This window comes from Mesocricetus auratus, unplaced genomic scaffold (genome assembly GCF_017639785.1).
Source record: "Mesocricetus auratus isolate SY011 unplaced genomic scaffold, BCM_Maur_2.0 Super-Scaffold_6730, whole genome shotgun sequence".
NCBI lineage: Eukaryota > Metazoa > Chordata > Mammalia > Rodentia > Cricetidae > Mesocricetus > Mesocricetus auratus.
Window position 1 is genome coordinate 110,143,273 of NW_024429184.1, and position 25,853 is coordinate 110,169,125.

Genomic DNA, 25,853 nt, shown 5'->3' on the forward strand with positions numbered 1-25,853 from the left:
TCAGACTCAGATAAGGAAAACAATAATGGAACGATAGACTAATATGATGTAGAAGCCGAAAAACTAATCAAGATCAAGACATCTGAGTTCTAATCCTTTTCATCCTCTTCAAATACTTTTAGAAGACATTTTGTGCTCTGGGGCTCAACGTTATCATTTTATAGAGCTAGATTAAAAAACAATACCTTCTACAGTTGTAGCTAAAAAAATCAAAATTAGTAACATAAATTCGAAATCAAGTGAAATTCAAAGCATGAATGTTTAGTAATTAAAATTTAATCAATTTCAATGAAATGTCATTAAGCTCTATGCTCAGTCCCATTGATTAGAGTTGTACAAATTATAACACATAGACTGCATTCATCACAATGTCATACAGTTTCTTGGAAAGTATCAGAAAATATGACATAGTCTCCTCTTAATTCTTCTTATCAGGGAAATAGCTAATGTCCAGGATGAATGACAGAGATATGTCCAACCTTATGGCACTCATAACCCAAAATCGATAAAGAGGGAGGGAGGCGGGGAGCGAGTTCCCCCTACCTCCATTCCTCCCAGTCCTTGCCCCCCACCAGACCTCTCCTCTCCTCCTCCATTTCCACAAAAAAAAAAAAAAGAGCAGGTTTCCCAACCAAACATATCATAACAAATAACAACAAGGCTAGGCACAACCCTCCTAACAAGGCTGGCAGAGGCGACCCAGTAGGAGGAAAAGGGTCCCAAGCACAGGCAAAAGCATCAGAGATAGCTCCCACTCGCACTGTTAGGAGCCCCACAGAATACCAAGCTATACAACCATAACATATATATGCAGAGGACCTTGCTCAGACCCATACAGGCTCTAGACCACTCCTTTCTTCATCAATTACCTTCCAATTTCCTATCCAATCAGCCGCCTCTGGAATTTTTATCCTTTGCTCACACCTTAAATGCTGATGTCTCTCTAAGGCTGGACCACAGTCCTCTGGTTTTCATACACTATCATCATCTGAGTGATCTTAACTGTCCTCTAGCTTCAACTTCCATCCATCCTAAATTTCCTGATGGTAATTATTTATAGGCCTACACTTCAGAAATTTCTACAGTTCTACCTAGATTTTCTAGTCAACTAAATCTCAAGATAACCAAAAGCTAATTCTTTTCAACAGAAGAACCCATACCAACTTCTCTATCTGCCAGCAGCAGCAGCAGCAATGTCATTTTCTAAAACAGAACACTCTCTCTCTCTCTCTCTCTCTCTCTCTCTCTCTCTCAGAATCCTAGGTAACTTCAACTTTTTATTCTCTCTCTCTTCCTCCCTCCCTCCCTCCCTTTACCCCCCTCTGTGTGTGTGCGTGTGTGTGCGTGTGTGTGCGTGCGTGTGCGTGTGTGTGTGTGTTTTCACCCCACTACAACAATGTCTGTCTCTTATGGAAGTGAAAGTATTAATGAGCCCTTTCTCCAAAGAGCTGAAAAGGATGCTATAACCATAACACCACCTTTTTTAAGAGCATGAGGGTTGGAAAGATGGCTCAGCAGCTGAGTGAATACTGATTGTGTACAGGACCCACGTTCTCCCATATAACTCCAGCTCCAGGAGGTCAGCCCTTCTGGCCTCCACAGGCACCTACGCAACAGGCATGCACACACTTCTTTAAAAAGAGAGAAAAATAAAACGGTCCTTAAGGACTTGTTCCAAACTTTCAGCCTAGTTTTCACCATCTTCTTCCAAACTAAACTATATAAACAACCTTCCTGCTCATTTTGTCCCACAGTTCTGTTTCTTAACCTCTCAGAAGTACTTTCCATGGTTTCTCTTTTTCCTTTTTTTTAATTTTTAAAAATTATTTTTATTTAGAAACAATCATTTTACATATCAATCCCCCATTCCCTCTCACTCCCATCCTCTCTACTAACCCCCCAACCTACCCCTCACCCACTCCCCACGGACAGTGAGGCCTTCTATGGGGGCATCATCAAAATCTGTCACATCATTTGGGGGAGGGCCTAGGCCCTGCGCCGTGTATCTGGACTGAAATAGTATCCCTCTCCTTCTTTCCTTTCTTAAATTACTCACTCCTCTAAAACCATAACCCAGTTAAAGCAAATAGTAGGACTCACACTTCAACAGGGATTATAGCGTTTATTTCATCTTAAAATTAACCTACTCTACTCAGTCCTTACTCTTAACCCAATACTTTACAACAAAGGCTACCAACTGATATGCATGGAAAACACAACAATGAGGTTTACTCTGATTTATGACCTATAACAATATACAACTAATATAAATCAGCTCAATGTATCAAGAACATTTTGTTATAAAGAGAACAGCCTGGCATAATTATAACAGTGTCTGACTCTATGGCGTTAAAGCCTTTCGTATACAAGTTATCTTTTCTTTTGGTATTTCTGAGTCAGGACACACTACATAGCTCAGTTTGTCCTTGAGCTAGCAATCTTTTTATCTCTATCTCCCAGCTGCTGTCATTGCAGGAGAGACCATGTAATTATGCCTGAAAAGTTCACTATTAATGGATACTACCAAGTTCCCAGATCTTTAATTATAATGTTGGAAGAACAATCTCAAAAACATCTTCACCTACAAGTAATAAGTAAAATTAAGATACATTGTAAGGCTTGGATTGCATAGTAAAACAGAGACTTAGAAACATTTTTAATTTAGCCTCTGAAGAACTCATACCAATATACATTCCCATTAGAAAAATATCTGAGCCAATATTTTGCCTTTATGTTCTAAATTCTATAAAAACAAGTTCATTAGTCTCAGACTGATAAGAAAAATAACAGTAGTTCCTTAATTTGCATTTATTTTGATATATATGAGGTAAAAATGTTTTTGAGACTGTTCTTTGCAATATTGTAACAAAAGATCTGGGAACTGGGTAGTCTCCATCAATAGTGAAATGTTTAGCACAATTACATGTCCACTCTTGTAATGGTAGCAGCTGGGAGACAGAGAAAAAAGGATCGAGCTCAAGGACAGTATGTGAAACAATGCATTAGCAGGACACTCTAATGTACACTCTTTATTTGGATAAACTACTTTGACCTTTACTAGAAGTATTTTGATTATAAGGATTTTATTTGTATACTAAAGAAATTATCCCTTTGACCTATATTTTAAATGTTCAGAATTTTTGCTTCATTGAAATGTTTTTTATCAGCATGAATTATAATACAGTTTCAATTTTTGTTTTAAATTTTATTAGTTCCTTAGGAGTTTCATTTGTTTTGACTACACACACACAAATACACACACACACACACACACACACATATATATCCAATGTTCCCAGGTCCATACCCACACACACACCACACACACACACACACACACACACACACACACACACACACACACACACACACACACACACATCCAATGTTCCCAGATCCATACCCACTTCCCTGACTACCCAACCTTGTTTAAAAAACTTCAAGACCAATTTGTGCTGTCCAAATAGTCTCAGATGTCTCATCTTTCACCAACACATGGTCAACTTACCAGAAGCTACAACTCTGTCTCTCCCTCTCCAAGAAGCTAACACAAGACGATGTGCTTAACTCCCTTCCTCTCCCTCCATGCCGGGATTTGGTCTTATGAGGGCTTGCAAAATAGCCTAAATTTAACTTTTAAAAAAGGACCCCAAGAAAGGAGAGTGAGATGGTCCAGGGGTTAAAGGCACTTGTCACTAAGCCCAAAACCTTAGTTCTATTCTCAGGAAGTACATGGTAGAAGGGGAAAACCAATTCTTGAAAGGTATCCTTTGAATGGCACATATGTGCCATAGCCTCCCCACTACACACACACACACACACACACACACACACACGCCGACACACACACACACAATAAATAAGTGTAATTTAAATCCTTTTAGTTAATTATCTTAAAGTACCAAAACAGTTTGCTTGGCAAAGACAGTATAAAATTAAGACTAATGTGAAACTAATATATAAAAGAAAGAATATACTATAAATATATAACACATATGATAATATTACTGTGACACAGGCAATTAAATGAATATATATTATGCATTTAATTATAACATAAAATGTACATTACCTGCCTTTCCGCTGTATGGCACTAGCTTTGGAAATCCATACCATTTTTAACATTGTAACAAAATTTAGTGCATCAAAGGATTTCTGTAATACATAAATCATGTTTATGTTAAAACATGATTGGTACTAAAGAGGAAATAGATATTATCAACATAATATGCCAAAATCTCCCTCTTGATTCATTGAAAGAAACTGATTCTTTTTTGTTTGTTTTTACTTATTTTTTTAATTTTCCTATTTTTAAATCCTAACCAAAGTTTCCCTTCCCTCCCGTCTTCCCAATCTCCTCACCTCTTCTCCCCACCCCATCCACCCCTCCTCTGCTGAAGAAAATGATTCTCAAAAACTCAGATTTGTTGGTTATTAACACTGTCCTTTGTGGAGCTGTCTGCAGTTCTCTCCTACAGTTTAATAACAACTGATTCTCAGAAGACACCAAACTCTATCATGACATGAATATGGTGCCTTGACATGACCAGAGAAAGGGTGATACCAATGGACTTCCTAACATGGGAGAGGCAAAGCTTGCAGGGCTTCAACCCTAGACAAAGAACTACAGGCAGCTGGGGATGCTAAGAGCAGGAGAAATAGTCTTTCTCAAGTAAAATACTCCAGTTAGTTACCCAATATCAAGTGGTCAGCCCTGAGATCAACTGGGTACACGTTACATTATACACACTGAGCAGGCTGAATTTATATATTTAGTAATGTATATAAATAAATAACAAAGAAAAAGAGGCCATGGATTTTTAAATAGCAAGGGAGAAACAAAGGAGCAGAAGGAGAAAAGAGAGGGAACGACGCTATTGCCCTGTCAAAAAGTAAAAATTATTATTTAAAAAAAAACCACACAGTATACAATGCAAAAATAGGATTCTCTGGTAATTATTTCTATCACATTCACATCATTCTAAGAACTAGTAATGACTAGACAAAAAAAACTTTTCCCGTAATATTTCTCAAGGAGTAAAGCTCTGGAAGAGAGTAACAATTACCAAATTAAACACCTCAAAGTAAAGTATTTTTAGCCCTTGCTACTTAACATCCTGCTAAGTTACCAAGAAATTAACCTTTCCTGAATGTCTCATAGAAAAATACAGCCATTACTAACACCAGACTTCTTCAAACGGCCTAAAGTGGCAATCTGTTGTAGGAGAAATGGTTTTAAATACATTTCTAAGAACACATACTTCAAGCATTCAGTGTCCTTGCTTTGTCTTGCGTAAAATTAATTACATAGAGCACTTATAAATATATTCTCTAATAGGTGTGATCAAGAAATTTTAGACAGTATGCTGCTTAGCTTATAATTTTTATCTTATTTGTTAGTTTCTTATGTATAATAACTTCTGATACTATCACTTTGCTTTAAGTCATGATTTGATAATACTTGAAAGAATTAATTTCTAAAATACTCAAAACCTACTCCATTCAGCCTTAAATAATTTAAGAGCAATAAATCTGCACTTTTTGCTTTTTTCCTTTTTGAAACAGGTTCTCGCTATGCAACCCAAGCTAGCCGTGAAATTCTGATCCTCCTGTCTCAGTGTCCCCAGGACAGGTATACAGCACATCTAGAAAAGCTTGATATTTAAAGGTTCATCACTTAGTTTTAGTAACACTATTAGAGCAGAAACAGTTTATCCTTTTTCTATGATGAATTTGATCAAAACCTATAATAATTTCTTTCTCTGTACGATAATCCTAAAATTACATTGAAAACATGAGTTTTCACACTAAAAATTACTTATATCAATTTTATCATTTCTTTCTTAAGAAAACAATTACCTTTATCATTTTATCTACCAAACGTTAATGGCACTGGGAATTATTATCATGTTGATACTAAAAGGAAACAATGCTATCACTCATTTGTCAAAGAAAAAAAGTTTTGCAAAGGGCCGAGTAGTAAATAGCTTATGCTTTGTGGTCTCTGCTGCAATTTATGAAAGGCTACAGTTGTATGAAAGCATCAATGGACAGTAGGTAAAAGAGTAAGAAAAAAATCTTTTTTTGCACAAAGCCAGGTAGTAATTTGCATTGTGGTGAGGAAAACATACAATGTGTAATCAAATTGCCACAATGTGACAAGTGTTTATTGTGCATTATTTAAACTCTTTACTTTCTTACTACTAGTTAGTAAATAGAAGTGAATCTTCTTGTCTAATTTGTTGGAACACCAAAATATATTCCACATACTAAATATAAGGTAGAACAGTTTAGTAAAACAAAAGTTATTGTGCTAAATTCATCTATAAAGAAATTTGCAACTAAAATGACATCTTCTATTATAGGAGCTTTTGGAATGGAACTTAATCTTCCTCATTTGGTACATATATAGCTTATTCAGACATACCTCTTTTACTTTACCAGAATCAATAACAAAGACAACATCATTGACAGTGATGCTTGTTTCAGCAATATTGGTAGAAAGAATCTGCAATGGAATGTTATTTTATGATTAATAAAATGAAAATAGATCAATGAATAATAAAAATAGAACATAAAAGATCTTTATGATGCTTACTATTTTTCGAACACCTGCAGGTGGATTTTTTAGTACCTTCTTTTGATCAGATGTCTGCATATTTGAATGAAGCATAAAGACTTGATATCTGTTTATAATTGAAAAGAGAAAATGAACTATAGAACCTGTCTGCTAGCTTAAGCAGCAAGTACAAAGTTTTATAATTTACCTATGTGTATTGTCAGCAAATCGCTTGTCATCAAACAGGATACGATCTCTCAAACCAACAATTTCATCATATCCAGGCAGAAAAATTAATATTGCACCTTGGAGAAAATATTTTTAGTATTTAATCTTGTGAAATCAGACACAATCAACAAAACTGATTACAAAAAATAATATGATATGATTTCACACATTGGTACATGATAAAAGAACTACTACTCACACTTTAGTATCAATTGAATTACAGAAAAATCTGACAACTAAACACTAATTTTTCAACAAAGTTTACTCCAATTCTTTCAGACAGTACTTACCAGCATCACAGCTATGGCAGATATTGTATAGAAGATGCATGATCAAATCCAAGTCAACTTTTTCATCATCAAAACTATGATGATACGCTTTCAACAGCTCTCTGTCTTCTGCACTGAGGTCATTTCCGTTTGTTTGAACCAAAGAACTTTCATCTAGATTTCCAAATTCTAATGAAGCACTAAGAAAAATACCAAATCAGTTTCTATTAGAAAGAGGAACACTTAAAGACTAAGTGTTTATTTCCTCTAAATTTCCAATATGTCCTAAGGAAAGTATCCCTTAATGTATAATCTACAGCTAACTTTTGTGTTGGTTAGAAGCATCTTTTTAAAGTTAAAATTTGAAAAGTGATAAATTTCGTGAGACAAAACCAAAAGTGTCTTTGGTAAAGACACTTTACCAAAAAATCCACTAACAACTTATAAATACATCAAAATACTTAGCATCATCTGTCACTAAGGAAATACATATCAAAACCACAATGGTACTACTCCACAATCAAAGTCAAAAGCACAGTTAGGTGATAGGGATGGTGACCATTCCTGGAATGAATGCAAACTTGCACAGCAATCTTGGGACACTGTGGCAGTTCTCTAAAGGATAAACAGTGTTTCCTTCATCCCCTAGCAATTCTACTCCTAGGTCCAGATGGAAGAGAACTGGAAGTGGATGGATGGGTAGATAGATAAGCAGATAAATGGGTGGACAGACAGACAGTTAGATAACTATATTACTGTCAATTTAAAGATCTATGTTCATATTCATAATAGCCAAGGGTGAAAATAACCCAAACATTGACAAACTGACAAATGAATAAACTGTGCCACAACAACAGAAGGGAGTATTGGTTGGAAATAAAACAGATGAACTTTGAAATAAATAAAAGAAAAAAGAAAGTTACAAAAGACTATATATCCTATGGCACTATAACATAAAATGCCCAGAATAGGCAAAGCTACAGAAAGAGGTAATAAAGTAATAGCTAGCCTAAGAACCGGGAGAGTTAAATGAAAAAGGAAGTAAATGCTGATGGGCACCATTTTTTGTATGGGATAAAAAATGTCCTAATATTGATCGTGATGACACTATGAACATTAAAATAATGTGCTCAAATGTGAGTCATGTTGCATATGCAATATTTCAATAAAACTTTATTTTACAAAAGTATTATTTATATTTTTCCTAATAGATTATTTATAATTGCTAAGTATTATAAACAATGATGCTGATAACAATAATACCTCTATGTATAATTCTATACTTAAAAGCATATTGCTTATGTGGTTTTTCTAAAGTCAAAATCAGGATAAATGACTGAAATAATTTACTCCTTCAGTATATGTATAAAAATATTAACAATAGCTATCATTAAAAATTATTGCTGAGACTTCTAGGAAGTTCAATTCTGCCCAGTTTTCTGCAGTGCAGCACTCAAGGGCCCACCAAAGGGGAAAAGCAAACAAACGAGATTGTTTCCAATAGGAGAAATATAACACTTTTTAAGTGAAGGATTTTGAATCTCCAGTTTTGTTTCAAACTGTTTTATTGCTTCAAGTCAACAAGTAAATGAACACATTTTTGTTTAAAAACGTAAGACTTAACTAATAGTTTCAGTAATCTAGCAAACATAATAAAACTTCAATATATATGGCTTCCTTGTAAGGAACCCTTGTAAGGGTTCTAATGCTCAAAGTCAGGTCCTCATTCTTACCAGTGACCACATTACTAACTGAGCCATCTCCCATCTCAACATACCACATTTAAGTTTTCAAAATTGCACCCTTCCAAGTTTTCAAAATTGCTAAATAAGGTAAACATAATACAATGTGTCTTATTAACAATCTGAAGAAAACTATTTTATAATTACTAAGGTTTTACCTGTAAGATTCTAGAAGATCCACAATTTCAGTTTGTCCAAAGTGCTTAGCCCAATCTAAAGCCATCCTGTAAAATTAAATATATCAAACTGAGGAATAATTTATAAATTTGAAATTATAAATTTTCAAATTACAAATTTTTCAAAATTACATAACTAGTCATTCAAAATTATTAATTTACTCATTAGAGATGTACTAGCAATTATTATATAAGATTTTAAAACAGGGGTAATCATAAGAATTTTTAAAAGGTATGTACAACTATATCATGACATACAAAGAATGGATATGATCTAAAATTACCAGCCATTTGATGCTTTACTGTGGACATTGGCTCCCATACTAATTAACTGTTCTACTTGGCTTGTAAAACCCCGTCCCGCAGCAACCATCAGAGCTGTTGCACTGGTCTCACTATGCCTATAATCAACTAAAAGAAGAAAAAGATGAAATGTTAAGTGTCCAAATTTTAAAGACCTTCATTGTTTCAGTTAAGCAGTAGAACTAGCATAACTAACCTGGGACTTGTTCCTTCATTCTAAATGACAGCAATATTATATAATCTTTAACTATCCCATTCACAAAAAGATCCAAGATGTTCTTGCACAAACAGGGTAGAATAAAGACTATCTTTGGAGGGATAAGAAGAAATTGTATAAGGTTTACTTCTATAATTAAGGAAAAAAGAAAGCTATTGGGTTGCAGAATTTTTAATGATTTTTTAAAATCTGCATGTTGCCATTTCACTCAGTAACAAAATACATAATTTAAAAATTAATTTTTCAGCAATAACTAGCTATAAGTGTTTTAAAACTTCAAGGAAAGTTCTTGAAATTTTTCTTCACATGACAGAAGACACTGTAATGCTGAACTCAAAGAAATAAAAACTCAGAGATAAACACTACACACTTGGATGACCATTATCAAAATTACCTAGTAATCAACAGAGAAACCAAGGAAGACAGTCAAGAGTCATAGTTAAGTATTTAAAATACTTTATTGATAGTTTAAAGCAGGTTTTAAATCTATAAATTTTCATATAAGACTACTAAATTATGCAGAATGAATAATGGAAAAAATCCTAGAAAACAGCATCAAAAATTATGTCTGCTTCAAAACAAAATATTACTCCCCCAAATAAATTTTAGAAACATGGTGAACTTTAAAAATGTATATCAATAGAGGCCAAAAACATCTACAATGAATAAGAAATCCTAAAAGATCATTTTTATGAAGAGCTCTGTTGACTAGCAGATGTACAGGATTATGACTTAATAACCATACCTAAATATTAAAAATTCTGCTACCACAATAGTTGACCCAGCCTCACTAAATTAGTAAACCAAGAAAGCTCATAACATAAGGAACAGAAGTTTTTAAAAATTGTTTTTAAAACAGCAGGACAAATCTACTTAGAAGATGAAATCCTTGAGTAATAAAAGGAATTCTTTACACTTAAAATAATGCAAAACAACAAATACAAAACAGAAGTAAATATAATGAATTTCCATGTTTAAGACATGAACTAAAATTTTCAGAAACAATATGAATCAGCAAGACTGTAGTAGACAGAGTGATATACCAGCAATAGTAAAAATAGTAATATTAGGGGCTAGAGAGATGGCTCAGCGGTTAAGAGTACTGACTGCTCTTCCAGAGGACCATAGTTCAATTCCCAGCACCCACATGGCAGCTCACAACTGTCTGTAACTCCAAGATCTGACACTCTCACACATAGACATACATCAGGCAAAACGCCATTGCACATAAATAAAAATAAATTATTTAAGAAAAAATAGTAGCCAGGCATTGGTGGCCCACGCCTTTAATCCCAGCACTCCGGAGGCAGAGGCAGGCAGATCTCTGTCAGTTAGAGGCCGACATGGTCTACAGAGTGAGTTCCAGGACAGGCTCCAAAGCAATACAGAGAAACCCTGTCTTGAAAACAAAACAAAACAAAACAAAACAAAAAATAGTCATTTTAAAAAGAGACACTTATAAGCTCAGAACCAGAGACTAGGCATTTAAATTTATTCACTTATTTATTGAGGAACACATGACATGGCATCAGTATGAAGGTCAGAGGATAACATGGGAGGATTCAGTTCTCTCCTTGTGGGCTCAGGATCAAACTCACATCCTCCAGGTTTACAGCAAGGTTCTTTATCCCCAGCCCCTGCTAACTTCTTGAAAGGGTTCACAAACTAAAATATATCCAAAAGTGGTGGAACTAAAGGACTAGATGGCATGTCATGTTAGAAAACAAACAACAAAGAAAAGGTGGTGAAATAAAGCAAGTATGGTCGGGTGAAAAAAAGCATAAAAGGAAAAACTGTCTTCACAATATATAAAGTCTGTTAGACATAAACTAAATCTCTTATCACACCAGAAGCAGAAAAAGACAGAATGTATATATGTGAGAAACATGTTGACTCAACACATTAACAGACAATTGAAAAAAACACCCTCAGGTAAGGATGCTGCAAGGTGTGGTATGTCCATATTTAATTCCAGAACTTAGGAAGCTAAGGCAGGAAGGTGCTGAGTGTAAAGCCAGCATGGGTTAGAAAGCCAGATCCTCTCCAATAAGCAAACACACATACACAAGAAAAGAGGCGAAAGGAAAGAGAGAGGCAAGAAGCTTCCTGTCACCTTCCACATTAGACATGACCTTCTGGTAAAAATGCTTAAAGGTAGGATCATTGAACAAATATTTGATCACCTATCATGAACCCAGAGAGGAGTAAAACAGACAAGGCTTCTGCCCTTACAATACTTGCATTCCAGTGTAAGATGGGCAGTGAACAGCAGCAGCAGAAGCAGCAATAAATGACAAATGATCAAAATCAATTAAAAAATAACAAAATAGTAAGAAAAGGGTACAGTTTATTTATTTACTTATCAGAAAAGGCCTCTATGAGAGGCAATAACTAACCAGAGGCCTAGATGAATGAGGCCATTGTCAGATTCTGAAGTCAGGATTCCAGGTAAAACTAAAAAAATTAAAAGCTGAAAGACAGGAATGGTTCAGTACATACAAGGAAATCAGGTGCAGCAACAGATTAGCAGGGAAAGACAATTGCCCACCTGGCCTGAACTGATAACTAAGTTCCATCCCTACAAGTCACATGGAGGAAGGAAAGAACCAACTCCTGCAAGTCGTTTTTGACCTTCACACATAACCCAGGGCATGTGTGCCCCCAAATGCATACACAAACACACTACATAAAATGTAGTAAATATTAACAAGAAAGGCAACTCATGTGGCTAAAGAACAGGGGACAAAAAGAAGAGTGGTGGGAAATAAGATTGCGAAGGCAGCAGAAGGCTCTGAGTCAGCTACTTTTCACTTGCTATGATGCAGTGCCTGACAAGGAGCCAGTTAAGGGAACAGAGGTTTACCCTGGTTCAAGGCTTGTGAGTTTATAGTGCATCCTGGAGGTGAGACCATGACAGCGGCAGTGATTGATGGGTGTGGTGGCAGGAGCATGAGATGAGACCACTTGCTCACACTTTACAGATCAGAAAGCAGCACTACAGGAGGCAGGGCTGGGCTATAAAAGCCCCCTCCAGCAAGTTCTGCCTCCTAAAGCTTCCACTGTCTCAAGCACAGCCACCAGCGGGAACCAAGTGTTGAAATGCATGGGCCTACAGGGAACATTTCACATTTAAAGCCACCACAGATCCAGTCATGGAAAGGAGTTTTTCCCCTTCACAGTATAATCGGAAGCAAGGGAAAAGTAGGTCAGTGGGAATTTTGTATACATTAATCTGATCCCTCTAAGGAAAACAGAACACACTGACCAAAGTCACGAGACATCATTAAAAAAATTTTTTTTAATTAGGGGTCATTTAAAATGGATGCTTAAAGCCACTGTTATAGCTTTAGTTCTGTTGCTATGATATACTGACAAACAGGAAATGTAGGGGAAGAAGGGGTTTTATTCAGCTTACAATTAATAGAGTGAAAAAAGAAAAAAACTCCAAGTCGAAACATAGAAGCTGAAGAAAATGTTAAAAAACAAATGGTCAATAATCATAACAGTAACAGTGCTAAGGGTTTAAGTAATGAGGTAAGAATATGTGACTTCTAAAGACTCCCTAGTGCTGTTTTCCTATGACCATTCTGCCTGATGACCAGAGGCCTACAGAACTATAAACATGCCTGGCTGTCACTATCCATGAAAGTCAGCTAGTACAACAGGTAACTCATTAGTGAAGGTATATCACATGAAATCAAGTATGTAAGTGTATGTAGATCAGAACCTAAGCACATGCAATAAAGGTAACAAAAGTCATCATTTAATAGATGACTCTAAGAATCCCAAAGTTATTACCCATTTTTCATCCATTTTTTTTTCAATAGCAAACCTCTTTGAAACCCTAATATTTTTTCCTACAGCAGAGTCAAGGACCAGATTACATGGATGTACACAACACAAATATAGAAATGATTACATGGATGCATTACAACAAAAATATATAAAAGCATTTTTGTAAGTAACTGTCATATCAGTGAGGCCTTTAGGAAATCATTCTGGAGATATTAACAAATTTGAAACAACATAAAGCACTTCAAAATAAAATTAATGACAGTAAAGAAAATGTTTCGTGTATACTTTTAAAATTAGACTCTATTTGTACCACAAATAGTGTCAAGAGAAATTTTTAATTTAAATAAACTCACCACTAACATTTTCAGTTAAAATGAGGTGAAAGACTTGAGCAAAGGCGTCAACGTCTTTATGCAGCCATATGTCAGAAAGGCAAGCATCCATTTCCTTGATTAACCATGGTTCAAGGCAGTTCACATCTTTTTCTGTCTTTTAAAAACAAAAAGGCAAAGATTACAAATTATCTAATTGCTTAATATTTGCTTAACACAGAATGTCCACTATCATCACAAGGACTAAAAAGCATATAATATACATATACTATTCAAAAGTCTCAAATTTCATCTTATAAACATTATCTTTCATAATACTGTATTCTGATATTACAGTCACCTTTTCTCTGAAAGTGAGCTTGTCAGCCAAGCATTAGCCACACGATCTAGCCACGTGAACTAATTACGCTTCTGATAGTAAATGTACCTATATACCACGTGGCTCTTTTCCAGCTGTGTCAGACAAAGCATTACCCTACAGTCTCTGTTCTATATCAAGTACATCAGCATCTCTATTGGCATGGAGGCTCTCACCTATAATCCCAGCATCTCAGGAAATTGAGGCAGGAGAATACAAATTTCAAACCCACCCTGTGCTATATACCAAGTTCCAGATCTGAGTTGTCTCAAAAATCCAAGAATTCTTTTCCTACACTAGCTCCCCCAAAGAAGCTCTGCTAGCAGGGAAACAGATTACACCAGGTTTTAGAAGCTTCTCTTATATAAAATGTTCAACTCGGTTCTTAAAACCACCAGTTTACATAGTCAAAATGATAATTATGAACTGGAGAGATTGCTCAGCCATTAAAGGCTAGGCTCACTGTCAAAATGCTGATCACTAACTCAAAACGGATCTTTCCTATACTAAACAGTTTTGGGTTTTTTTTGTTTTTGTTTGGTTGGGTTTTTTGGTTTTTCGAGACACGGTTTCTCTGTGGCTTTGGAGCCTGTCCTGGAATTCGCTCCGTAGACCAGGCTGGTCTCGAACTCACAGAGATCCGCCTGCTTCTGCCTCCCGAGTGCTGGGATTAAAGGCGTGCGCCACCCCCCCCCCCAGCCTACTAAACAGTTTTAAAGCATCCTTCGGAACCCTCTTTAAAACTCAGTAATATTTCTTCCAGATATATCAGAACTTAAACACTACTATAGAATGTGAGCATCCATGAATCTTATGCAAAAAAAAAAAAAAAGGAAAAGAAAAGAAAGTAAGCTAAATTCAGTTAAGAGCACTTGCTGCCTTTGCAGAGAACCCACATTTGGTTCCTGGCAGCAATTACGTGGTAACTCATAATTACCTGTAACTCTAGTTCCAGAGGACCCCATTCCCTCTTCTGGGCTCTGAGGGTTATCTGCACTGATGCGCACACACATACATCAGGCAAAACATTCACACACCTAAAAATATATAAACCTTTAAAGATAGCTAAATTCTTCTAAAGACAAAGTTTGGAACCATGAGTATAGCTCAGGAGTAAAGTGTTTACAAGGCCCTAAATTTAATCATCAACCCTTTAAAAAGAGGTAGATTATTCTGAAAATACATTGTAGAGTAAAATAAACTAGGAAAATTAACCCCTACTAACAAAGTAAAAAAAGTACTATTAACTCATTAAAGTTGTTTAACCTCCAAAACTTTTGCTCAAAATATCATTATGAACCAGTATATTAAAATATCTTATCTTATCTTACCAGCTGACTGAATACAGCATCACCGCCATCATCCAATAAATCATACTCTTCAGACACACTTGCAACAGCCCGCTGTCTCTGCGACTCCGGCTTGAAAGTATTCTCTTGAGCTGAGTACCATTCTGTGAGTGTGGTCTGCTGTTTCTCCTCTAAATTAAAAAGGGAAAAAATAAGTAGACAAGTCCTTTCCTTTTGATAATGTGTTCATTTGTTTAAAACATAAGAAAACCAAAAGCCTAAGTGAATCTCCTATCACTTGAGAGTTGGCTTTACTTTAGAGTCACTCTTAAAGAATATACTGGGTCTTTCATAAGGATGTGCAACATAAAAACATATGAAGCTACATAAAAACGTTCATTACTCTACTGGTATGAAGTCTGCTTCTAACCCAGAGTTTCAGGAAGAGCATCTTTCCCTATAATATACCTACTGTTTAAATCAATGACTAATATTCATATGGCACTTTGTAGAAAATTATTAAATGTATCATCTCAATTGTTTCAGATACAAAAAGTCAAAAGTTTCAAATTTTTCAATATCTACATTTTATAATTTACATATAAGCAATGATGTACTTTGCAGTGACATAGGAATCACTTATTACATATTCAAGTAGAGAATCAATAATTGTATGTCCATAACATAAACAGTAAAGAAATAAATAAAATTACAACTAAGTATACTATAGAAAGGAAAAGGGGATAAAATTCTAATTCATACACTGAAATACAGTATGCCACTATAAGAATTTCTTAAAGCAATACTGATAAAATGGAAGTAAAGACAAAACTAAATAATAGCAGCAGGTTTGGAAATTTTGCTGGGAATACAAAACATGATGTAATCCTAGTATTCACTAGGCAGAGGGAAAAGATTAAGCAAATTCAGGCCAATGTGAGTTACACAGTGAGATCATGTCTCAGAAAATAAAAAATTGGAAAATGATATTTTTAAGAAAGATAAGCCTGTTGTCATCAATCAAGACACTCCTTCCACTCCTCCCATCAACTTCTTAATTCTACCTAATGAGGTAACCTGTGGGGAGCCAACACATACCTCACTGCTTTCTTAAAACACTGACTAAGCCTGTGGATTCAGACACACTCAACCTCCTCAATTCCAGCATGTACTTTAATTGCTTTCAACAGATTATAACTTCTGGATATAAACCAGAATGCAAAAGTATATCCCAGGGGCTAGAAAGATGGCTCAGCAGTTCAGAACACTGGCTGTCCTTCCAGAGGACCTGAGTTCTATTCTCTGGAACCATGTGGTGGCCCATAGTCGCCTGCAACTCCAGTTCCAGAGGCTCCTATAATCCCTTCTGGTCTCTGGAGGCACAGCATGGATATGGTACACAGACATATATGCATGCAAAGCACCCATACAAATTTAATAAAATAAATAAATCTTCCTTTAAAAATTATATTTACGGCAACAGTATCACATAATTTTATCTAATTATATACAAGAGAAAAATGTTTTCAAGTGTCCTTGTTCTTCTGTAAGCTAAAACTACAGCATTATAAGAATAATTCTTAACAGAAATTTCTTTGTTAAAAACCTCACCTCGTTGCTTTTCTTTTTTGTATTTCAACATTTCTTTGTTGGTATAGCCAGTAGTTCTTAAAATATCTTCCAGAAACATTTCTTTTACTTCAAATGGTCTTCCCTGTACTAAAGAATAAAAATGTTTTAATAGCCACTTTGCATAATTCACAAAAAGTAGGATTTCCCACATTGAATGAAGCATGTTATAATATGCAAAAGCTGTTTCAAAACTCGAGAGACTCTCCCGATACTTCCCAGCAACTGTAACATAGCACTATAGACATCTGCCTTCATATGCTAGACAAGTGCTCCCATGCTTTCCCCCTAGTGTTTACTATCTACTTGCCACGTGTGTAGCATCACATTAGGGACTTGGAATACTTCCTAAGTACAAACAGTGCCAATTCCGACTTCCATGAGGCACACGAAGCAGGGAAGATCCGTAACATGAAAAAAGAATGTAAACAGAAAGCTGTGCAAAGTCCGATGAGAAAGTGCTATAAGAAAGAAGTATGGGATGTCATGGCAGTACCTCAGGGAAGTGATGGTATCGAGAAAAGATATTTACTGATACACTGGAGAACAAGGACATAAAGTAGCTACACTCCACAGAAAGGACACAGTATGTGAAGAAGATACAACATGCACACCGACACTGCGGTGGGACCAAAGTGAGGCTGTTTTCAAGAAACTAAAAGGAAAGTAGGAGAATAGGGGAGGCAAGAAAAGTTAAAGCCAGAGAAACAAATGAAGTCATATCAGGGGTCTTTGTCTTGAAATAAAGGTCATTCAAAATTAAGAGAGTGGTCAGAATTTGACTTCAGAAAGGACCACCCTGGAAACAATATGAAAAGTGGATATTTAAAAATAGAAGAATAGAACCAGACAAAGCAGTGACATGTATAATTCAGGAACAGATGAGAACAAGTTATATAACAATAGTGAGAGTGAAGATTAAAAAGCAAAAGAAAGCAAAAATGTAGATGGATTATTAAAACAAAGTAAAATAGAGAAATCATAGCTATATTTGTTATGAAGATATTTTTTAATCTGTTGTAATACCTGGTTATCTGGCTGTTTCTCTGAGTAACAAGGAAAGCTAAAGAGAAATATGTTGGTCAGTGACAGTTGAGCTTTCCTTTGATGCTTATCAAAGGTGACAAGCAAACTTTCAATTGCACACATATCAATTTTATGTGCCAAATCATCCAAGAAACTATTATTAATATTGTAAGATACATGTACAAGTTTAAGACTTAGGAGACTCTAGATATCACCCAAAATACACAAGACAAAAAGAAAACCATAATTTATGGATTAAACATTCAGTTTAGGACATATTAGAGGTGATGCACCCATAAAATCTCTACATTCAAAACTCTGGAGAACAATCATCAATATACAACAGAAAGTAGGAACCAAAGGGAAATTAAATGCACATCTACAATATCTAGTAGAGTTTCTAACAAGGACAGGAAGAGAGAAGGAAAGAAGAGTGAACAGAAACAGAAAGGAAAGAAATTTAGGGAATAAAGGCAAAAAATATCAATATATCAGTACATGCCCATGAAGAAAAGTCCAGAGAGAAAAGTAAAAAACAAATGCTTTAATCTAGACCAAGACTCAAGAAACAATGATCCCAAACTGAAATATGAGAATCACAAACACACGTGCGCACACACACACACACACACAGGCTAATCATGAGATGTAACATAGAATACATATAACTTTTGCCTAATATCTAAATATTGGGCTTAGTAATTAAATCACTAACAAAATAATATTGCCAAGAATTCCTAAATGGGGCCCACATGACAGGAAAGAACCAATTCCTACAAGCTGTCCTGTAACCTCCACTGAAGTACAATGGCATCTATGCATATGCATGCATGCAAGTATGCACACACACACACACATACACACACAGAGAGAATAAAATGTAACTTCAAATAAACATGCTAAGTGAACAGGTCTTAACAATTGAAAAATGTAAATCAATCATCCTTTAGAAAAACTTATATAGTAAATCTTAATAAAATAATGATGAGGGGACCTCGGGATATGATGGCAAATTAGAAGCTGCCTTCCTGTGACCCAGTGAAGGACAAGTACCAAGATAAGAAAATCAAATGATGAAGGGCTTGGGAAACATACAGAGAGTTGTAGTATGGATGAAAAGTGCAGGGAAACAAAACAGAAAATAAGCAAAAGGAATGCATAGTTTTCTAGTATATGGAAGGGAAGCAGAAGTCTCCCCCAGAAGGTAAACTAGGCAGCCGAGGAGAAAAGAGGCTGCAGTATCTCCACAGAACTCAGATCCAGCTGTAGCTATTGCTAAGACAACTGACTTCTCAAGCAGAATAGGTTAGGAATGGACAAGGGCCCCCCAGCTTAGAGGTGGTGGGTCATACTAAGAGAAAATCTATTGTTTAAAACTGATATGCATTGGGGTCCTGAGACCAAAAATACTCAACAAGTCAGGGAAACTAAATTCAAGTTGTCATAGTCTCAGGGTTAAAGACAACGTAAAGAGGTAGCTGGCCTGGACTTCAACCAGCCAAAACATGAAGATATAATAACTCAAGCAGGATGTGTACAGGGAAAGGAAGCCTAATGTCACAACATTAGGAATAGACCTCACTAACCAAGAGTAAGTCTGGAGTTTGACAGCCTCCAGCCTGGGGTCAGCAAGTGGATAAACACGACAGTACAGGTGACTGTCCCCAGGGATCAGGCAATAAAGTACAGAAGCTACAGAACAGTGTTTGAAGAGAAACACAGGACAAAAAGAAGCTCATTTCTTTTTAAAATTAGATAACTGGATTTGCTACACATATCTGAAGCTACTGAAGCAAAAGAGAGGTCAAAATAGAGACAGACCTCTATGAAGTTTGTCTCAGGAGAAACATAAATGAATATCCTCTACTTCAGAGTATCTCCCAAATTCTGTTTAAATAAATAAATACAATCTAGCCACACTTCAAGGAAATTATAAAGGTAACTGGTAGCCGTACTATATATCACTGGACAACTTCCAAAATATCTGATGAAGAGGTTCACATCCAAGGCAGCACTAGAAAGGATTAGTTTCAAAGTGGGGTGTTTTTGCAACAAATCTCTTAACTTTGTAAGTAAAAAATCACTGAATCGATCCCTTTCATGAACTTCATCCTGCAATGAATAGAAACAGAAGTGAAACCATGGATCAGGTAAAACTCTGTGGACAACTCAGTCTTTAAAAGAAAGACACTGCTAAACTTACATTGCTCAAACTAAATAAGGAAAAGCGAATCAATACCACAGAACATTTACAGTATGTACAATTCAGAAATCATACATTAACAACTTACTGTAGATGACAAAGTATTGTCCCTTTTCATACAGAATGAAAAACAACAAACAAAAATTCTAAATTATCTCAGTCTATTAAATAAATGTAGTTTTAATATAAACAAAATCAACACACACACACACACACACACAGTAGTACATTCTCGTAATCTCAGCTACTCAGGAGGCTGAAGCAAGAAGACAGCAAGCTGGAGACAAGTAAGATCCAAGCTCAAAACCAAACCCATGTGTGTGTATTTGTTAGCACCAGGGATCAAGTGAATCCTTTGGTTAGACAAGGCCTCTAGAAGCCACTTATTAAACACTACAACAACTTTATTTTTTTTTTCTGCTAGAAACTAGAAAAAAGCTTAGAATGTTTTAATAAGAGGGTAGTTCCCACTTCACAAGTAGCTAATTAATTCAGAACTTAACCACAAATTTAAATGACTACAAAGTATAGTTGTAATTAGGAAATATGTGACACTAAAGGAGTAATTAGAAAGCTTACTGAAGCTGGACAGTGGTGGCACACATCTTTAATCCAAGCACTCTGAAGGAAGAGGCAGGCAGATTTCTTGAGTTCTAGGCCAGCCTGGTCTACAGAGTGAGTTCCAGGGCAGGCTCCAAAAGCTACACAGAGACACTCTGTCATGAAAAAGCAAAAGAAAGAAAGGAAGAAAGGAAGAAAGGAAGAAAGGAAGGAAGGAAGGAAGGAAGGAAGGAAGGAAGGAAGGAAGGAAGGAAGGAAAGAAGGAAGGAAGGAAGGAAGGAAGGAGGAAAAGAAAGCTTAGTGACTAAAGGAAAGTTTTTACCATTTCTAGAAAATTCTACATTTTGGTTGTGAGCCTAGTCTTTAATGGCTGAGCCTCCAGCCCTAGAAAATTCTAAATACATGCATCATTTTCATAGATGAAAACTTATTTAAAAAAAAAAACTTGTTTATTTTTCCATGACACCCAATGGTGACAACACTTTTATGTAATATAAGATATAGTCCTAATAGTTACACCACCAAATTACCTTGAATAGAATGCACTAAAGACAACAATTCATTCTCATCTTATCCTATTCTAAAATTATCATTATGTAATTAAATGCTAAGCTATCTCAGTAATATATGGCAAACTCAACAGCAGTCTTACCACAATGACATGGGTCACAGTTGACAATGTACTATCGCCTGCCATCAATGTACGAAGCAATACCCCATTAGTGCAAAATGTCAGAAGTGTCTTTGGAGAAACCCTTTTTAAAAATCAAAATAAAATGCACAATTACAAATCTTTTGCATAATTAAAATACAATTACTTTAAATGTCCACCATATATACTTTAGCAAATATTAATATATATTGCACATTATTATGAATATTAATGTTCTACTATATGTGGCTTGTTAGAAAAGTTATATAAAACATATATATATACTGCCTGACAATCAAAAATTTCATCAATAATAGCTTTTAATTAAGTAAGTTATATACTTTGTTAAAGAATTTAAGTAAGTTAAAAAACAACCTTTAAAAATTTAGTTTGGTTAAAAAATTATATTACAAGTGAAAAAACTTTTCTAGTCATTGCTACAAACCAAGAAATACTAACACTTGTCAAGAAGGTATTAGTAGTATTCCATCAGGCTAAGCAACCTTTGTCTGGAAATTCAAACGCCCAAGTGTCTAGCTTCAAATTTCAGAACATTCTGTATGCTCAACCAATAAAGTTGTAAACAATCCCAAGGGATACCCAATTGTACATTATCACTAAAACTGAATGACTATCATTACTGAGTTCCTATCCAAACTTCCCAGTAGATCAATATTCTAGACTTTAGATGGTATAGTAACTCATTTTATAAAACAAAGTCTCAGCAAGGTGAAACAGCTTTTAGTTGATCATGACACTATAACAGGATTTATACCTATGGCTCTGCTGTTCAACTCCTCGCTAAGTTTAAATATGGTATCAATTTCTGAGTATAGATTTACCAGGAGCAAAATTACCACAATTGTGATTTTTAGTGAATTTTTTTACATTTTCCAATAAAATATAAGTAAATCACTCCCCCCACCATTTCCTCCCTCCACCAGTCCTTCCCATGTACCCTCATATTCTCAAGTGATGCCCTTTTTCTTTTTTATTGTTACATATATGTATACAAATAGCTAAATTCAACCTGCTAAGTACAGTTTTGTTGCTCATGTGTTCATAGTTTCAGAGCTGACCACTTAACCCTCCCTCTCTCCAGTCATTTGCTGCCGTGTTCTTTGACTAGGAATGGGACTCTTGAGACTTTACCCCTTCCACTTACCATGACCAATTAATCCTCTATTTTTAGTCAAATGTGCATATTTAGCCAGCTCTAAGCATGTTGAATGGTAGGAAGACTGTCTTTACCTGCTTTCTAATCGGATCTGATAACCAATTGTTTGGCCAATTCTTTCCCTTCTCTCTGCAGCAACTCTTTCAGCCACAGCAATAGCAGCTAATCGTCTTGGTTGAGTACAAAATATTCGGCAGGGGATGCCATTTTTAAAGCAGTCATCTAATAGGAACTGAGGAATCTAAAACAAACATTTTAAAGTACTATGAGATAGCATTCACTTTGCATGCCTAGAAATATCAAACAAATCAAATTTCAAAGTCCCATAACATGTCAAGGTAATTAATTAACTAATCTTCAAAACAGTAAGTCTCATATGACTGCCAATAATCAATGAGAAAGTGCATACAAACAGATTTTGTTTACAATGAGAACTAAAACCAAATATTTTAAATCAAATCTAACAAGAAATATTCAAGGTAAAGAAGACTTTCAAATAGTTCTGAAAACCAAAAATGACCAGAATATACTGAGAAATGACTCCTGAATGGTAACAATCACTACCATAATGTTAACTTTCCTCAAAATTATCCTATAAAAATAATGAAATGACAAAGTCCTACTGTGATCTCAAATTATCAGAAAACAAAAATACCCTACAATCCTATAATTATAAATACTGTCCCATACTAAAATTCAGGAGGATCATAAATATCTAAAATAAGTCTTATTGGAGCAGTGAGATGGCTCAGTAATTAGGAGTACTCATTCAATTCCCAACACCCACATGACAGCTCACAACTATCTGTAACTCCACTCCCAGGGAATCTGAGACCTTCTTCTGGTCTCTGTTAGTACTGCAATCATGCAATACACAATGATACTGAGATAACCCAAACCCAGAAAGACAAGTGCTATAAATTCTCTGTCATACATGTATGCTAGCTAAAGTACGTTTAAATTGAAATACCAAAGAAGGGAGGAAACTAAGGGCAATGACGGTGGGTAATTTCAAGGGGAATGAGGTAGAATACAGGGGAAAGGGGAATAAAGTAATAGAGTTGAACTGCTGTAGGGGAGCAGAAGACAAGGTAAAGAAAGGAGAGAGCACAAAAAGAAATAACTAATGCTAAAGACCTCTAAAATACCACATGGAAACCTACTATTGTAGGAGTTTCCTAAAATACATACACATTATATAAAAGGGAGTTTAAGTGGAGTTGCCCTATAATGGGGAACAATGCTTCTCCCAGACTATCAGATAAAAGACCAGTAGGATTACATCTTTTTGAGTTGCTGTTGGTCAGTGGGGTCCCATAGGCCCACACAAACATACAGACTATTGCCACTCTTCTTGGTTACCCTTCAGAACTTAGCAGGAGCCTACTGTTGAAGACACCACACACTTGAGTCACAGGCATGAAAATCAAGCTGATAAGAACCTGGAAGCATATTCCCTACTGACTAGCTTCCACAGTGCTGAAGGCACTATACACACTACTAGGGAAGAAAAATAACAGTCTTAACCAGATGTGAGCCCTGTGAGATATAATAGCAAATGACCTACAAAGATATACCACTTGAACAACTGTGGTATGAATATCCATTTCTGACTGGATTTAAAGCCTGCTCCACAAGATATAATTCATACCTGGTACTGTTAACTGGGCCAAAACCGTGAAGCTGGCTAGGTCATAGGCCCTGGGTGATAGTACTGAATAGTATTATTCTGTTCAATGGATATAGTAATAAATTCCTCCTATTCTTATCTTTAGACTCATAGATCAGTACATCTCTAAACCCTCATTGGAGAAGCTTCTTTACACAGTAGAGGGTGATTAATCCAGAGGCCTACAACTGGCCAATATGCTGAGGATAAGACACTATGCTCAGCTCTAAATGGCAGAGCAATATCACAGCCATTCCAAGGCTTGGGAATCATAAACAGAACAGAAAGGCTGCTAGAGCCATAGACAGTAGATGTCTGCAGGAAAACAGTGTTTGCTAAACATGGCAGTGCCACTGTACACATGAACTCACAGTAACTGTGACTGCTTGCACAGGATCTGCACAAAATCCCAACAAGGATAAGAGAAGGGGTCATGAAGCTCCACCACTAGCTGAGGAGCTATCAGCAATCGATGGCTGTGGGTGAAGAAAAAGTCAATTTTCTTCAGGAATGTAGCCCCTATAGATTTTTCTGTATGCACTCAGTAACAACTTGTGTATGAAGTAACTATCAGTAGAATAACCACTGGCTTGTTTTTAAACATGTAGTAGAAATTTGATATGAGACTATAAAATAGAATAAATTATATCTTCTTCAATAAATAACAAAGAAAAAAACAAACCTGTGTGGTCTTTCCAGAACCAGTTTCTCCTACAATCAAAACTACTTTATTTTCCTTTATTATTTTAACAATTTCTTCTTGTTTCTCAAAAACTGGTAAAGATTGCCTGAATGAATCAAATTCGGATTCTCCCCTCTTCACAGGGACTTGCGGTATGCCATTGTTGAGTCGCCCACTTGTCTTGCTCATTTCTCGGTTTTCTTCAAAAATGAATAAGCAGAAAATAAGCTTAGGATCTACAGTCAAATGACACATTGAAAATGAAACTATATAATTTCAGATGCTTCTTTTGCATTTTTCTTCTCTACCCAGTGCCTTAACTATTGCCCTTCTATACATGTCATTTTATAGGCTACAAGTGGCATCAATTACACAGCAAGTCTTTTTCAAAAGTGTTTCCAATGCATAACAAATAAAAGCCAATAAAAATTAATTACTCCACAATCAGTAAAACAAAACATAATCTTAATCACATAAATTATTTTCAGGTTTTCCATAAGTTTCTATCAGTAATGTCAAAGAAAATTAAAATTTTAAGCAGGAAATAATGTACATTATAAAATCTGTTGCAGATAATGTAACATTGCGAAAAAGGAATATAGTCTACATGTTTAAGATGACACATATACAATTAAATGATTCGTAGAATAATATTTGTAAACACAAGGTTCTAATGCCTAACAAATTTTACAACAGAGCATTTCAGCCAAGATCCACATATACTTAAGCAGGTGCAATAAAAAATGTATTCTCCAAACAGCTCAAACTACTTCTATGTGTCCATACTTAAGACACTTTTTTTAGGGTTTGGGTTACACATTAATGGTAGTGTGCCTGCATACCGCCCATGAGTCTCACAGTGTGGAAAACAATGAAAATTTTAAAGATACGTAAAACAAGCTTTTGATATCTAGGACCATGTATGTCCTATGAGTTGTAGACCCACTCCTTAGACAACAATAACTATGCAAAGTCTACAGTAGGCA

General features: G+C 35.6%; 1 protein-coding gene across 1 annotated transcript in view; it reads right to left on the reverse strand.

Annotated features, from left to right (window-relative positions):
* Window positions 1-25,853, reverse strand: part of Ythdc2 (YTH domain containing 2) — a 62,914-nt gene that overhangs the window by 29,949 nt on the left and 7,112 nt on the right. Inside the window, exons 4-17 of the mRNA XM_040741850.1 lie at window positions 24,868-25,067; window positions 22,591-22,757; window positions 21,340-21,442; window positions 19,879-20,035; window positions 16,880-16,987; window positions 15,311-15,459; window positions 13,643-13,778; window positions 9,259-9,385; window positions 8,957-9,022; window positions 7,078-7,256; window positions 6,768-6,864; window positions 6,599-6,686; window positions 6,428-6,508; window positions 4,073-4,155 (exon numbers count right to left, since the gene is read on the reverse strand). Coding sequence (XP_040597784.1) covers window positions 4,073-4,155; window positions 6,428-6,508; window positions 6,599-6,686; window positions 6,768-6,864; window positions 7,078-7,256; window positions 8,957-9,022; window positions 9,259-9,385; window positions 13,643-13,778; window positions 15,311-15,459; window positions 16,880-16,987; window positions 19,879-20,035; window positions 21,340-21,442; window positions 22,591-22,757; window positions 24,868-25,067 — 1,741 coding nt within the window. The remainder of the gene's footprint in view (window positions 1-4,072; window positions 4,156-6,427; window positions 6,509-6,598; window positions 6,687-6,767; window positions 6,865-7,077; window positions 7,257-8,956; window positions 9,023-9,258; window positions 9,386-13,642; window positions 13,779-15,310; window positions 15,460-16,879; window positions 16,988-19,878; window positions 20,036-21,339; window positions 21,443-22,590; window positions 22,758-24,867; window positions 25,068-25,853) is intronic.